The following is a 16,899-nucleotide window of genomic DNA, read 5'->3' as shown; positions in this document are numbered from 1 at the left end:
CCTTTTTGGGTTTGTTTTGTTTCGTGGTAAAAACACTTCACAGGAGATCTACTCCCCTAGCAAACGTTCAAGTGCACGGCACAGTATCTTTAACGATGGGCAGGCTTTTCTGGAATGACAAGAAGACAGATAAATCTCACTTTAACCTATCTAGATGAAAATAAGTAAACACATGCGTACATACTGAGGTGCCCAGTCTCTTGAATCAGGGCAGAATCTGGGAGCTCTTTTCTCTTCAGATGCCTTTGATTTATTGTCTGACTTTCTGAGAAATGGCCCCTTCCCTTGCTCCTTTCCTTTCTTCCTTTTCTGACCTTCCTCTCTCCCTCCTCATTCATTCATTTTTCCACTTTGGGTTTTGGGGGCATCTACTTCGAATCTGTCCCTGAGCTTGGAGTAGGGAGCACAGTGGATAAAACTGACTCTTCCCTGCTCTGGTCACGTTCAGTGCCTCCGTCCCGGTTGATTTCGTGCTGCTATCTCCTCCTTTCTTGGGCCTGGTCACTCTCATCACATCCCACCTGTAGGCATTCAGTTTTCTCTTACAACCGACACTTCTAGAAACCTCCACATACTCAGGAGCCTTCTCTGACGGTCAGTATTCCATAAACTGCCTCCACGAGAGGCCTCTCTCTGCTGAATTTATGGCTTGGCAAAGCCATTTCATAAAAAATGATTAATGATAATTAACATTTTAACTTCAGGCCATTTAATGGCACCCGACAAAGGGGTCAAGTGAAACTCATGGGCGTCATATGTCAAATGTCACAGTTACGGGATGGGGCGGATCAGTAGCTGAGAAGGAGCCGTGGAGAGCCTGTGAGGAACCATACATGCTGAGCTTCTCCGCCCACCCTGGGCTGCCTCCCCTGCCCATGGTTGAGGTACCGCCGCCTACACCCCAGATCTCAAGTATCTTGGGTGTATGTTCGAGAATTCTGCTTGTAATGAATGTAATAATACCAGACTCCTTTCTCCCTTCTATTTAATACCCAACATGCTGCCCACTAAGGAAAGCCCACTGAGGTCCAGCACTAAGAGACTTAATTCTCTCAGTGTCCCAAGTTGACTTACCCTACAACTTGTTCGTCACACTTTCAAGTCTCTGAGCTGATGTCCTCACTGCCCGTTCATCTTCAGGTCCTCATTCCACTTCCTCACCCCACTCCAGGCTCCCCTTTGCTTCCCTCCTCCACACTCCTTCCCCTCTCTTCTTGGGCTCTAAGGGTGTTCAGATGTGATGCACATCTTGATTCCAACCTGTCCTCAGGAATCCCTCTTCTGAGGGCAGCCCCACTCACTGCTCTGCCCCAGCCTCACCACCAACCATCACCAATAACGAATTTCACAGAAAGTGAGACCAAGAACCAGTGTATTTCAGAACTGGAAGACCGGAGTCCTTCTATGGAATAATGAGATGAATGATTGAAGCCTAGACAAGATGGCGGACACCATGCACTAGATCTGGTTCCCCAGGAGATGGGAGCTTGGTGTGGAAACAGTAGCTGGTAATAAAAAGGAACACACTCCTAGGTGAGGGAGGAGGTCAGCTCTCAAGGGTGGTAGCAAAACAAAACTTTGATCAGAGAGTAAACCATAGGCCTGGGTTCCATCTTTGGGGAGTGGCTCTTTGTTGAAAGAATTGGGACCTCACGGTGGACACTTGGGTGGACCTCACGGTGGACACAAAGACTACACTTGTAGTCGATGTCATAATCCCAGCGGAGATGCGAATGGCAGGCTGAGGCTGTTGGATACTTCCCAGGAAGATCGCCTGCAGAAGAAGAAGTTAATATGGTCCTGGCCAGCATTTATGGGGCATGCGTGCCAGCCGCTGAGCTAAGCACTTAACATTCATCAACTGACTTGTCCTTCCCATCACCCAACCAGCTAAGATCTAGTTTTATCCCATTTTATTGGAGAAGAAGCTGAGGCTCAGGCAGCTCATGGCACTGGGGTGCCAGAATGGGAACCCAGCTTGCCGGGCTGATTTCCACATTCTTAATCGTGCTACCAAGCTGCCCCCTGAGTGGCTGAGTGAGTCATAGTGATCCCACAGTGAGAGAAGGGAGGGGTAGAAATAAAGAGTAGATAGTAATACCATGTTTCCTTTCAAACACATTTATTTAAAAATAGAAAAGTGAGTCTATGTAAAGAAAACTACCAATTAAAAACAGCGCAGGTTTGGATAAGGCCTGAATCTTGCAGGTAAAAAGAAAACTAGCAGAGGCCGTTGAGTTCAGAAATGTACATGACAGGCTCCGTTTAATGGTGCTGGTGGGGAGCTTGTTTGAGGAACCATAGGGCAGAATGAGGAATTTTCCGATGGATTAAAAAAAAAAAAAAATCCCTGTTGTTAGGCCCAGTAACAGTCCAGCGGTTGGCAGCTTTCTGACCTTGCCTTGAATGTCAATGTCAATAGCTGTTGTCCCTAGTCGATGGGCCTCCCTTTTGGTACTTAGAGATTCTCTTTATGCACTTAAAAGGCATCATTAGTACCAAGTGCCTATTAAAGCGGTCTTGCTGTTGAGAATGATTTTCTGAAGCAAATGCAGAGGAAACGTGTTGAGGGTTGAAGTCATTAGCTGTGACCACAGAAGGACTGACCATGGGCAATGATGCCATTAATCTTGATAAGGGGAAGTGTGAGCAATTCATAAAATCCACTCGGCGAGGTTTCTCCCTAAATGGACACCTGAGTGAATGACCCCATGTCTTTGCTCTCACTAAGAGGGACACGCGTGAGCTGTGACACGGACATGGCCTAACGAGGGAGTCAGGCAAGGCTGCTGGGGGTGGGGACACAGCAGTGACTCCAGGCCCTGTGGGGAGGCAGAGGCGGCTGGAGGGGGATAGTGGTGGAAGAGAGGTTATAGCTGGCATTGGAGATGATGCTTCCTGGGGACCAGGCTCAACTAACACTTACCTGGTAACTTCTTAATCCTTTCACCGTCTGGCAAGGCAGGCACTATTCTTGCTCCCATTTTAGCACTGGGGGAACCGAGAGCTGGGCAGATGATGCCACCTGCCCGTGCTGACACAGCCGGTGAAGGGCAGACCTGGGATTCGAACCCAGGTAGTCTGGTTTCAGAAGCTGTGCTCTTATCACTTTGCTAATACAGTATGATCTTAGATGAGATGCTCTCAGCCTCCTTCTGCCTTTGCTTGGGGGATAGCATGGGCTTTGAGGTCACACAGGCCTGCATTTGAACCCAATTCTCCCACTTCCTAGGTGTCCGGCCTTGAGTAAGGGACTTGGCTTACTTAAGACTAAGTCTTCATTTATGGAGTGAAGACTCGTTATGCAATTATACGGAGGGTCAGGCACATAACAATGCTTTGAATACGTATGTCATTGCCCTCTTCTTTGCCATCAAGGCTACCAAGGCTCATTGCCAGGCCAAGACGAGGATGGGGGATGTGGATGGACAGCAGGAGGCCTGCCTCAGCCAGAACCTCTGTGGCCCGGGGACCACCCAGACTGCTGACCAGACAGTCAACAGCCTCCTCCCAGTCACCTGCTCCCTAGCTGGTTTGTCCATCTTGGTTTCTGCCTTAGAGTCAAACGAAAAGTTGGTTCCCTCTAGAATTTATGTAATAACATCCTTGGCCCCAGTGCGACTGTATTTGGAGACAGAGCCTGTGAGGAGGTATTAGCGTTAAGGGAGATCATAAAGATAGGGCCCTGATCCAATAGGACTAGGGCCCTTATAAGAAGAGACGGGTACATCACACATGGTCTGTCTCTACTATATGAAATCTCGGTGAGAAAACAGAGCTATCTGTATGCCAGAAAGAACTGAATCAGCCAGACCTTGATCTTGGACTTTCCAGCCTCCAGAATTGTGAAAAATAAATGTCTGTTAGGGAATCCGGTCTAGGGTATTTTGTTATGGCAGGCCATGCTGACTAAGACAGAACCCCAAGTCCTCACATCAGGTGGGAGAGCAAAGTCGGAAAGTGAATTTAAAACTGGACCTTCACTGAGGATCCCGATTCTGGTAAAGATGGCTGTAAATTCTTTGCTACATTTCCTGTTGAGCGGTAGACTTAATTTCCCCTCCTCTTGACTCTGGACAAGCTTTAGCGACTTGCTTGGCCAACAGAACACATCGGAAGTGATTTCTGGGACTTCTGAGGCTAAGTCATAAGAGACCTTGAGAATATCAACATATATCAACCTGTTTATATCAACATATATCCACACACACACACACACACACACACAGATACACTCATGCACTCAAATACACACATATACAAACACCTTGAGAATGCAGACCTCTTGGAATACTTGCTCCCGGAGCCTCGCCACCATGATGTGAAGCCCCTCAAGCAGCCCTAAGAGAGGGTAGAAGCCCTCCTGGGGGGTGGAGCCTCAGGTCCTCCTTGAAAGTGGATCCTTGAACTCTAATCGAGCTGCCTCTTCTAATACCAAATGGATCAGAAACAAATCATTCTCACTGAACCCTGCCCAAGAGGCAGATCCATCAGCAAAATCAATGACTGCTCTTGTGTTGGATTTTACTGGCCTGGGGTCTAGCCCAGGTGTTGGTGTGAAAACCTGAAACAAAACAGAAGCTCTCTCTGGCTTATTTTATGAACCTCAAAGGTTGAGAACTATTGCTCTGGACCCATCATCATTATCATTGTTGGTACCATTGTTCTCGGGCAGGCTCTCTAAGACTTTAAATAAAGCCAAGTTGGAATTTGGAGATAGTCCCAGGCCATGAGGGAAGACATCAGTCTCTGAAGGTCTCCTGAGTAATAGTCACCCTTCACATGAACACAGAATAATTCACCAAAGGGTAGAATGTGAACCAGCCATGTACCATCAATGTTGGTCACAGCATTAAATAATGCCGGATCTCAGAAGAACTCAAACTATCCACTTTTCAACTCTTTTTCAATCCTCTGATTATACAAACACACACTTATATATGCATATATATATATATGCATGTATATATGCATATATGTGTATATATATATAATAGGTTATCTATCTGTTTATATCAACATATATCCACACACACACACACAGATACACTCATGCACTCAAATACACACATATACAAACACACACACACACCATACACACATATCTGCCCCTGGTTCTTGGCCCAGAGCTCTTAAAATCCATGTAATTTCCTAAGTGCTATGAACACTAGGAATATCTTTTGTTCTAATATTTATCCTTGGACCTCAGTTCCTAACACAGAGTTCCTAAATCCCTTGGAATTTCCTGGGTGATAGGAGTGTCTTTTATTCTAAAGAGGGGATTCTTGATGGGGTCCTGGGTGGGAAATTGTCATAATTAGAAGTTTGGAATTTTCAGCCATACCTCCCAATCTCCAGAGACCGAAGGGAGGCTAAAAATGGTGGTAATTATCTCTTACGCCTGTGTGATGAAGCTTCCATAAACATCACCAAAGTATGGGGTTTGGAGAGCTTTGAGGCAGGTGAGCACATTTGGATAGAGGCGGGGTGACGTGCTTGACCTCCATGGGGACAGAAGCTCCTGGGCTCTGGACCCTCCCAGGTCTCACCCATTACCTCTTCATTGAGCTGGTCATCTGTCTTCTTTGTCATGTCCTTTAATAAACTGGTAAACATAAGTCTTTCTATGAGTCCTGTGCGTTGGTCTAACAGATTAGCTGAACTTGAGAATGGGTTTGTGGGAGCCTCTGATTTGTGGCTCAGTGGTCAGATGCTGTGGGTAACTCTGGGGACCCACTCCTTGTGACTGGCATCTGAAATGAGGGCTGTCTTTGGGACTGACCCACCTGATGCTATCTCGAGGTAGACAGTGTCAGAATTGAGTTAAATGGTGGGATACCCAGCTTGTGTCACAGAATATTGCTTAGTGTGGAGAAACCTCACACATAACTGGTGACCAGAAGTGTCAGAAGTGAAGAGAATGTGGGGGTGGTGAGGGTGTAAAGGAGAAACGCAGGAGGAGACACGGAAAATTTTCCAACATGGCGCCGCTTGGCTCTAACATCTCTCCAGCTCTTGGTAGGAATCAGGGAGTTGTTTTACCACCAACCCAAATCCAAGGAACGTTGTTCTTAATCTTTGTTCCTACAGCAACTAAGTGGGAAAACTAAGTGAGAGGAATTATGATGAAGTCCCATGGTTTATGAAGATCCCAACTTACCAGGAGAAAACTGAGTCTCAGAGACATTTGGTCACTTGTTCAGGGACTCAGGTCACCATTTCTCTCCCATCTCCAACTTAACATTCAGTGAAGAAGATCACACCAATAGAGGGACCGTCTGCCATATAACTAGGAGATATCTACCGATGGGGAGAGGAGAAGAGGAGGCATAGAAGGTGGAAGAAAGAATGAGTCATGGAGGAGAGGAAGACTTGTTGGTTTAGGGGTTGCATTTCAGAAGTTACGTGAGGAAAGAAATTGGTTCAAAAAATGAAGAACTTTCTAGTGCCGAGGCTGCAAGTGGATATGTCAGAACACAGCAAGAGGGCTACCTCCTCCGTTGGTCCTTTTATTTGCTTAAGATGCAGTCTTTCCTCCTTGGTATTGGCTTTTCCCTGATAAGTAGGGATTCTTCACTACCTGTTCATGTTGAGGGCAGAATTCTCTTACACCCTGAAATTCCAGGGTGTCTTCAGACAGCTGGGAGAGGGGATTTCATGTCCTACATGGCCTCCTCCCCCTCCAATCAATGCAAGCCTTGAGCTTTGGGATGGCGCTGGCCTTGGAGGGCAGGGGCTGCAGGGGGAGCTGAACCAGATGAAGAGATTGAATGTGAATCCAGATTAAGTCCAGGAAGAAATGTTGGCACGTGTTATCGGGACGTGATTTACTTTTGGGCCGGCAGCAGGTATCATGCTGAACATAAACCCTCATGCTGAGCTTAGGGCTTGGCCACTGGAGGTGCAGCCACTGCTACTTAGGTTAGAGACCCATCAGGCCACATAGGGTGCTTGTTACAAAGGCAGATCTCCTGGTGTGATCCTTCACTTGTGGGCTGATTCTCCTGCTAGAAATCCAGGGGCTACATTTTGCCAAACACCGACCTGATGTGTCCGAGGGAAATGTGAGGAGGGGGATAGGTAGGGGATGCTCTCAGCCAGTATATGGGGGTGTACCCAGGAGGCACTGGAGCTCCTTTCCCATCAGACATTCCTGAGAAGGAAGGAGGTCAGCACGGAGTTCCAGTGGCATGACATCATGGACGCAAAGACTTTCAGGGTTGCAGAGACACAGGCTCTTATTCATAATGGAATAAGGAATCTTGAAAGAATAGAATGCAGGGGCACCTGGCTGGCTCTGTTGGGAGAGCAAGGGATTCTTGATCTCAGGGTCGTGAGTTCGAGCCCCATGCTGGGCGTGAAGTCTATTTAAAAAAATAGAATAATAAAAAATGATAGGATGCATTTGCAGTAGAGCTTAGCCATTGAGAATAAGTCCTATTTGGAGTTTGACTTTGCTTCATTAGCTGAATAACCGACATGGACTTACTTCATCTCTCTGAGCTTCTTTGCTCATTCGCGAGATGGGCATAGCAGGAAGTGTAATATAATGCTATCCAGCACTGTTGTGACATACAAATGAATCAGAGCCTTTAAAGGACATGGTATTGAGTCTGACACAAGGTAAGGACTCAGGACGCTCCATTATCATTAGCAAGGTCATAGCATCTTAGAACCAAAAGTGATCTTAGAGATTATGGAGTGAGTCCGTTGGCCATGTAAGTGACTCCCAGGGGAGAGGGATCAATAAAGGAAGAAGACTCCCTTGGTTCAGCCTCTCCTCTCAACCTAGCCTCCTACTGGGGTGTACCCCAGTCCAGGGAAGGGGCACTGTGGCCATCAAGCAAATTCGGAGGGCCAGCTCCTGAAGACTGTTTGAACCTGAGAACATCATCTTCCTTTGTTTCCTGACCCCCCTTTGTGGAGCTCACATGCCAGCTGTCTGTGGGCTCAGCCGGCTCAGCTGGGGAGAGGGGGGCTGTGTCCTCCCTCCCCCTGCTCTGGTGTTTAATCAAAATAGTATTCAAAATATGATTCTGGGAGATTATATTGGGAGATTTGCAGGAGGCTGTCAGTGGGGGCAGAGATGGTGGGAACAGATTGCCACGGGGGGCCCAAGGCTGGGATAATCGCAGGCTTAGACTCACCTTTCTCAGGCCTTCCCCCTTATTCCTGGAGCTCGCCACCAGCGCAGGACTAGACCCTATACCAGAATGGAGCAAAGGCTCCTGCCTGTATCTTATAGCTGGGGAAACTGAGAGGGGAAGGGGCGTGTCCACGGCCACAGCAAAAGAGACCTGGCACTGAGATGCTCAAGCTCTCTTCTGGGATTCCAGCCACTCTTCCTGCCTTTTCTATACGACCAAGCTCTAGATCCTGGGACAACCCTGGGCTGCAGGCTCCTGCTCCAGGTTGGGAGAGGTGGGGAGCAGCTAGGCCTCATAGACAGGGGCCAGGGAGACAACTTCTTGAGGCCCTGGGTGGGGAGGCAGGCAGATCCAAGTGGGCCTCTTTTCTTAGGACTCACTAAAAGTGACTCACTAAAAGGCTGGACCACTGGAGGCAGAGTGTAGGTCAGAGCTCTCTTCTCCCCCAAGATCAGCCACAGGATCTGGGTGCAGCTCTGCTCTCTGGCCTTCAGGGTCCCTCTCCAGGTGCTGACTCAGTGTGGTTCTGAGTCCTTTTCCCTTCCACAAAATGGCTAGCTGGAGCCCTACTCCCAGCCAGAGGCCCTCTGAAGGCGCTTCTGCTGTCTTGGCAGCCTCTGGAGGGGTCTACCTGGCCCCCCAGGAGGGGGCGGGGTCGAGAGCGCCTTGAAAGAAACCTCCAGCTAATGCTCTTTATTACAAACGTTAATCCCACAAAGCCGACTGGAAATAATGTTTATCTTTTCGCAGTTTAATTTCCCGGACCCTAAGCCGCGGGTCAGTGAGGGCGACTGGAGGTCCCTCGAGACCTGGGGGCCAGGAGCAGCTGTTGCCCAGAAGCAAAGCAGAAAGCAGGGAAAGGATCACCCAGGGGAAGAGAGGGAAAGGAGCATGAACCAGAAAGGGGCATTGGGCCCCGAGTGGAGAGCTGGGGTTTCTCTCTATCACAGATCCCGTGTGACCCTGAGCTAGTCGCCTGCCCTTCTGTTTGGCCTCAGTTTGCTCCTGTGAGGAAGAGGTTTGTATTTTGTAATTCGTGATTTCTAAAGCTCCTTCTGATCCCCGTCATTCTATTAACAAAACAAAACAAAACAACAAAACAAAACAGCACGGGGCTGGGAGGTGGTCCACCGCCTGTTCCCCGCTGTTCTTCCAATCATTCCTTCTCCGCAGTCTCCAAGGAGGTCTACAGTCTCCCCTGAGGAGGTTGAGCACTCGGCCCTTCCTGCCCCAGACATCAGTGCCAGGCCCTGGTTGGGAAGGCGTCACCCGGCCTGGGCCGCCCAGGCTGGAGCTCCGCGGTGGAGACGCAGCTCCCTCCGGATCCGGTTCGTGGGCGCACACCGCGGCTGTCCTTCTCCTGCCTTCCCAAGCCCGCGCCAGCTCCCCGCAGCTCCCCTCCAGAGCCCCATCCCGGGTCCACTTCCCTCTCTCCCCACGAGCAGCGGGCAGGTCCCTCGCTGACTCAAGCCGAGGCGACCAGGCCAAAGGCTGGAACTGGTGCGGGCGCGGACAGCTTCCCAACCCTCCCCTCGCCCCCAGTCCCGCTCCAGATGCCCTTGCCGCGGAGCACCGAGGCCCCTTCCCAGCCAGTACCATCCCATTGGTTGGCCTGTACCGGAAGTGATTGCTAACACTTGAGTAAATGGAAAGAATGGCCCCTCTTGCCGCCGAGGGACCCAGCAAGCTGTTGCTCTTTGCCATTTTGTCTCACGGGAGAAACTCGGGGATCCCAGCTGGGTGCCAAGGGGCGACTAGGATTATGCTCATCGCCCCTCCTCCCAATAAACTAAAACCCAAGTAGGGGCCCGGGAACAAATACATCTTCCAAATATTCCGACTGCTCCCCACCTCCGGCCTCCCCACCGTCCTCCCCACCCCCCAACGCACACTAAGCCTCCGGCCATCAAGCCGGTTGGCGCGTTAGGTACCGGCAACTTCAGGTGGGCGGCGCCGTAGGCGCCCGTGGCCTTGGCCGTAACCTCGCCAGTTCCTCTCCCTGCCGCGAAAGGGACCGAGATTTTGCAGCTCCTGCTGCCCCATCCCCAAAATTCCTGGCCGCATTCCATCCTTCCCTCCACCCCGGCTTCTCCCAGCGCCCCTGGCACAGACTCGCCATACGGGTGGGGTTTGGTTTGATTATTTTTGAGGACACAAGGAATGGGGAGGAGGAGAAGACGCAGGTGATTTTTAGGGGGCCAGGTCAGCGTTGAAGTTACACAGTGAAAGGGGGCGGGGTGGGGGTGAGCGGGAGGAGCTGCTTCAGACCCTGTATCAGGAGGAGGGAGGGAGACTTGGTATACGGAGTGAGTGCACGGAGCACACTCGCTCAGCCTTCCCACTTGGCGATCCCCAAGGTGCCCCACCGCCCCTCCTCCAGAGGGTCTGACTCCAAGAGCCTCCGCCTGCCTCTCCCAGCTCTGCGTGCAAGAAGAGCCGGTAGAAGGGTTTCTGTGTGTTTTGTCTGTCTCTTAGGAGAAGTGAGAGACCCCCCAGTCCCTGGCCAGGTCTCCCAGCTTCTGAGCAGGAAGGTGAGTTCGAAAAAGTAGGGCTTCTTTCCAAGATTCCTCCGCAAATCGCAGCCGTTGCGCTAACCTGCTGAGAGAGGAAAGGTTGATTAAAACCCGCAGGGCCGCTTGGTGGCGATTTCCAGGAAATCGGAGGTCGGCTGGTGTCTGATCCGAAGGGAATCCAAGGTCTAGAGGCAATTTGCTTGCCAGGAGGAACTTTTGGACCCCGTTCTGTGTAAATTCAAATAGCCGCACAACCCAATTTTCTCAGCCAGTAGCTAATCCTGAGAGAAATGACTACGAAGAGCAGAATCTGACAGTAATTGCTGGAGGCTGCCTGATTCTTGGGGGATGTCCCATTGTGGGGTGCAATTCCCTTCCACCAGGAAGAGCCAAGGGCAGGAGACCACTGACTGGCAGTCACCACCGCCCCGCCCCCGCCCCTCGTTGGTGGGGGAGCTCTGGGGGATGAGTGCTCTCTGGGGACAGCACAAGACTGGGCTACCCTCACCAGGAGTTTTGTGCGCTCCCCCCTTCACCCCGGGGGAGGGGGCTGCCGGCCGGACTTAACCATTGGCCTTAAGCCAACTCCATGTATCTGGCCCCTCCCCCCAGACTTCTTGGAAAGTCCTGGTTCCTGCCTTGCCCTAGCAAAACACTTGGTACTAGCAAGTCTGGGGCCAGCTGCTTTCTCCAAGGGGCAAGCAGGGGACAAGGATGTCAGAGTCAAAAGGTCATGATGGTGCCCATCGGAAGCCCAGGTCAGAGAACTAGGTTGCCCATCTTTTCGATGACTTTCTAAGTGATCCTAGGTAAGTTACCGTCTCACCCTGAGCTTCATACTATTACTTGGTTTTAAAAGGAGAGGAGACCGGTACTTTTATTTCTAAGCTCTAGTTTCCGGGAGTGCTGGGGGCAGTCCTGCTCTGGATCTGAACAGGGATATGCCCAGAGGCCGTGTGCCGGCTGGGCGGCACGGTGGGCAGGTGTCTTTGGAACAGACACACCCATCGCCGTTGGGGACCCAACTACCTTCTGCTCCAGACGGGTACTGGCAGTGCACTGCAGGCTCCCTCCGCCGCGGGCACGGCGCACAGTTCATTGGCATCCCCTGCGTGGCAAAGGGGCGGTTTCCAAAGGCTTTGGCTACACAGGAAGGCTGTTCGCACCCGGAGTTTCTGGGGACCGCGGCGCATTGGCCGCCTGCGCCTGCAGGCTGTCCCGGAATCACGCGGCACTCGGGACTTCGCGGCCTGGGAGGGTTTGGAGTTGCGCCTTCCACCGCGCCAGCTGCCGCGGTGTGCGCCAGAGACCAGATGCGCGGTTTCTCGCTGCAGGGGTAGTGCATGGTCAACGTAGGGCCCCGGGGCTCGGCCCGCAGGAAGTCAGCTTCCCCGGACCGCGGGGGCTCCGAGAAGGAAAAGGGCCGCGCCGCCAGGCCGCACTCCCGGCGCTCCAGCCTGGCCTCCCTAGCGGCGGTGCAGGGCGAGGGCAGCGACTGGGAGTCTTTATGGAACTCGGCCAGCCTGTCTGTAGCTGTGGCTACTGCCTCCTCGTCTTCGGCCTCCTCTTCCTCCTCCTCTTCCCCTAGGTCTTCCAGGTCACTCAGCCGGAGCCCTCGAGCCTCCTGGCTTGCAGTACCATCTGCAGGAAATCAGACGCTAGTGAGAAAAGCCCCAGGCCCCAAGGGAAATCCGCGGGAGTGCGCATCCCTGAGAAGCTTTTAGCAAGATGGTTCTGCACTTAGGGCATTCTTGGCTTTATGCACCAGGCTGGCCAAATCATCTCTTACAGTTGCCCCTGGGCTCAGGGATTTGCCCTTGGGAGTGAACAGAGGTCCTAGCCCCGCCCCCACTTCTTGGAAGACTACTGCTTTCCGGTGCAAGGAAAGGACCACTTTTTACTGCCAAGACCTGGATCCCAGTTTCTCCCACCATAAAGCAAGCAAACAGACACCCAAGGGGACTCCTCCACCTCCCCCCCGAATTTCCACACCCACAGGTACCTGGTGTGTATTATTTAATTCCGCAAATATTTACTGAGTGCCCTCTATGTGTCAGACATCATTAGACATTTAGGTCTCAGGAATTTAGGGAATACAGCAGCAAATAAGACACTTTTTAGTGACGCTGCTGTTCCCCAAGGGGCAGACAGATCTCCAGTACCTTCTCATAGTGGTGAGTATGGCAAATGAAATACAACAGACCGATGTCCTAGGGAATAACTGGGAAGCTAAATTAGCCTGGGTGACCAGCCAGGAGAGGCTTTTTCCAACCCACACTTCAGAAATCAAGAAGCAGTCCGTTATGTGGGGAATTCCAGGCAGAGGGAACTGTCCAGGCAAAGGCCCAGAAGTCTTGGGGGGAGGAGTGGGTGGGTACAAGTGCAAGAGTAAGTAAGGGAGTGACCCCCTAAAAGCTGCCCCACAAGGCGGCTGCAGAAGTGCAATGGACCTGATAGACTGGATAAAACCCTTTTCCAGGATAAAACCCTGGAAAAACCCTAAGGCGAATAGTGAGCATTTCTGGTACCTTTGGTGTCACCGTTCAGACAGCCCAGGGACCCCTCTGCTGCACTCTCAGCCTTCCTCTCCTCCCCGCCTTTGTTCTTGGGCGCCCACGTCATCTTGTTCTCCTTCTTGAGGCGACGGCGCGCGTTGGCGAACCAGGTGGACACCTGGGTGAGGGTCATCTTGGTGATGATGGCCAGCATGATCTTCTCGCCCTTGGTGGGGTAGGGGTTCTTGCGGTGCTCGTTGAGCCAGGCCTTGAGCGTGCTCGTGGTCTCCCGGGTGGCGTTCTTCCGGCGGCCCGTGCTGCTTAACTCCACTGTTCCATACCTGGGGAGGGAGAGAACCTGTCACAGTTCTGGGTCTGAGAACCTGGGGCTTGCAGGCAGGAGACAGTCTGAGGCCTGGAAATGAGAGGTTCAGGGCTCCTTCCTCCTCAAGCACCCTCCCGCCCCACCCCTCCCAGGCTCTTAGCAGATGGGCCCTGTGGCAGGGGAGCGGAGGAGGACTTGCAAGGCCGGCTACCCATGCACCCCCATGCCTTACCGGTCATACTGGTACTGCCCCAGAGTTGGCTCATAGGGGTAATAGGCTCCCGGTTGCCCCAGGCCAGGTGTAAAGTTCCCCGCAGCCTCTTTAAATTCATACTGCGGATTCTGGTGAGGGCGGGGTGGGAAGAGAGAATTCAGGACACTGGGTTTCTGGAAGAGGCTGGATGGTGTAGTTGTTAAGGGTCCCTGGGGTAAAAGTCTGGTTCAAATCCCAGGACCACCAATGCCACTGGCTACATGGGCACAGTTGTTTAACTGCTCTGTGCCTCAGCTTGCCCTTAGTGTCTGGGAATAACAATAGTACCTGTAGGGTATTGAAGAGCGTTTGGCAGAATTCTTGGTGCAAAAGAGGCAGTAGTTAAATATTAAGTCTTACTAGTAGGGTGACTCCTCCTCCCCCTTTGCAAGCTGGGGAACTTCCCTGCCTTACTCCTTCGAGGGCTATTTCAAGGCCTCTTCATATCTTTGTGACTTTGGGTGAGGTATTTGAACACCTCTGCATCTCAGCGTTCTCATCCATAAACTGAGCCTACCTCTGCCGGAGTCCAGAATTAATAGAAGCACAGATGTTTTAAAATCAGAATGACTTTCCGCAAAGTAAAATGCTGCAAAGATGTGTTTTCTTCCCCCCCTTCCCCATGGGCTATACACAATCCTACCTATCTCCTTCCCTCCTAGTTTTGCCTGCTTCCTAGATTCTCCCTGGAGATAGCACACTGAGTTGCCCTCTTTGCTGCAGTCAGGGCCAGTGGCCCGACGGGTCCTGGAGCACAGACCCAGGCTCGGTGCGGTGTACTCACCAGCGCTCCGTATAGCGCAGGCGGCTCTGGGCTGTAGGGCAAGTAGCCTGGGTAGCTTGGGGCAGCTGCGGCGGCGGCATATGGGGCTCCATAGATGCCCAAGGCTGCGCCCAGCTCCGGCCGTGCACTGCCCAGCAGCCGACTGTCGTAGGATGCGCAGCAGAGGGCGGCCGCCGGGGTGGAGCCTGAGGCCACATCTGGGACGGAGTGCGGGGCGGATTCGCAGCAAGTGGCACTGGAACTTGCAGACACCAGAAACTATGGGGCGAGAGAGGTGCACTGCCCGATCCTGCCATCATTCCACATCGACTACATGCCTCCGTGTTTGGAGATTCGGCTGGGATGGGAATTATCTTAAGGCGCAATTTATCCAAACTGACCCCTTACAGATACTCCTAAAACGTTGCTAAGGCTCCAGGGTCCCAGGGGTCCAGGCGAAGAGAACATTCTGAAATGCGAATTACAGGAGGCCAACTCTGCTGATTCCCTCGCCTATCCCTCCTCCTGCCTACCCCCCACCCCCATCACAGGATCCTACAAAGGTAGAGCTAGAAGTTAGCCCTGGAGACCACCATCACATCTTACTCCTGCTCCCATTTTACAGATAGGAAATGAGGACCAGGGAGACTTGTCCAAGATCACAAGGTGGGTCAGAGGTCAAGTTGGAACCAGACCCCACAATCTGGGCGGAAGCTGGACAACAGCCATGGGTGTCCCCAGAATTTCCCCAAGAAACCCTTGTCACTGCATAACACCCATCCAAATCTGGAAAAATCGAAGGAACCAGAAGCAGAGAGCTTGCACCCACTCAAAGAAGGGAGAGAGGATAAGAATAGAAGTCAACAAGCAAACAACTGAAAAATGGTGAGGTGGGCTCTCGGGGTCACCTCCAATATCTGTACAATAAGGCAGCCTTGTCTGGAAGGTATCGATATGCAACCCACTTCGCGGGGCGCGTGGTCGGTGCCCAAGTTTCGGGTCACACTATTTTCCAGCTTGCCCTGGGGGAATGGAACGTTCTTGACCAGAGATTAGGGGTGTCTGAGAGGTCTGTAGTACGTCGTACCTGCTCAGTCTGGCTTCCCGGGAGACTCGTGCGAAAGGAGGGCGCCCAGTGGCGGGCGCGTGCACTAGGCACACCCACCCCCCAAGTCTGCCCCCATCCCCCATGGAGGCACTTCTTACCTGGGAAGCGCCGCCATACGGGTGTCCAAAGTGCGGGAAGGACATGGTGGCTGTCCCTGGACCGCCTTCTTCTCCTCTTGCGAGTTGCCGCCTCAGCCCCGCGATTCTGCGCCTCCTGCCTTGCGCCGCCTCGGTTCCTTACACGGCAGCGGGTTCCCAGCGCCGGATCCTCCGCCCGCTTGGCACCACTGGAGGCAGAGCCGAGGGCAGTCCGGCTGCCGAGCCCTGCGCTCCAGAAGGCGCCCCTCCGACCCGCGTGGTCCGGAAGACAGAAGGGCCCATGGATGGGCAAGGAAAGGGAAAGGATGCGGGTTCCCAAATTCGCGCGGTGGCGAAGCAAGGTGAGGCGCGGCGCGGGGCTGTGCGGCTCCCGAGGTGTCCCAGTCCAAGGTGGCCAGAGTCTCAGTGTGACGTCACGGTAATCCCGGGCCGCCAGGCGGGCCCCCGGGCCCTGGGGCCCCGGGCCACCAAGCGTGCCAAGCGCAGCCAGCCCGTGCGCGCGCGCACACTCTCACCCACACTCACACTTGTTCGGGAGATTTGTGCAGCTGGTGAGGAACGTCAAAGACCCCCGACCCTCTCTGCTGGGCGCTGGATCCTACCCCTTTTCGCCTTAAGCTCACGCGCGCGCGCGCGCACATACAATCTCTCCAAATTACCCGGGAGAAGTAGGAGAAACGCCTCCCTCAGTGCCGCGCAGGCCCCGGGCGCAGCTCGTTTACCTCCTCCCCTGCGGCCCGGAGGAGGAGAGAAGCCTGCCGGGCCGCGAGGGGGGGAGAGAATACAAAAGGAGAGATAAGAGAAAAAAAGAGGAGAAAAGTGGGGGAGAAAGGCAAGAGGGAGAAGGAGGAGGGGAGAGGAGAGAGATGAGGAGTCTAAGTGAACAGAGGCGCGCGGGGGAGGGGCGGGAACAGGGGTGGGCGAAGGCTGGGCGGAGGTTGAACACTGGCAGGTGGAGGAGAGCGGCGGCTCGGGGGAGAAGCCTCCAGCCCCGCTCCCCCGCCCCTCTGTTGCGGGAAAGTTTCTTCTCGCCACAGGCCCCGCACTCGTTGGGGCCGCGCCTGGGCAGCGTCGGTGCGTCCTACTGTCCCGGCCGTCTTTGTCTTCCGGAATCTGGTTCTCTACCCCAGCCTCCCCAGGACTCTAGCTAGATCCAGGCTCTCCGAGCCCTGGTCTTTGCGAGGGTCTCGACCCTGG

At 53.0% G+C, this 16,899-nt stretch overlaps 1 protein-coding gene across 1 annotated transcript; it reads right to left on the bottom strand.

Annotated features, from left to right (window-relative positions):
- Nucleotides 1-9,612: 9,612 nt before the first annotated feature.
- IRX6 (iroquois homeobox 6) lies at nt 9,613-16,182 on the bottom strand. The gene is made up of 7 exons (XM_059381623.1): nt 15,703-16,182; nt 14,518-14,775; nt 13,713-13,822; nt 13,189-13,496; nt 11,690-12,301; nt 10,079-10,146; nt 9,613-9,759 (listed from the first exon to the last, which is right to left on the bottom strand). The coding sequence occupies exons 1-7, from the start codon at nt 15,745-15,747 to the stop codon at nt 9,613-9,615; spliced, it is 1,548 nt and encodes a 515-aa protein (XP_059237606.1). The 5' UTR covers nt 15,748-16,182.
- Between the last annotated feature and the right edge of the window lie 717 nt (nt 16,183-16,899).

Source organism: Mustela nigripes, chromosome 17 (assembly GCF_022355385.1).
Source record: "Mustela nigripes isolate SB6536 chromosome 17, MUSNIG.SB6536, whole genome shotgun sequence".
In the NCBI taxonomy this organism is placed as follows: domain Eukaryota; kingdom Metazoa; phylum Chordata; class Mammalia; order Carnivora; family Mustelidae; genus Mustela; species Mustela nigripes.
This window is presented reverse-complemented; position numbering and strand designations above follow the sequence as displayed.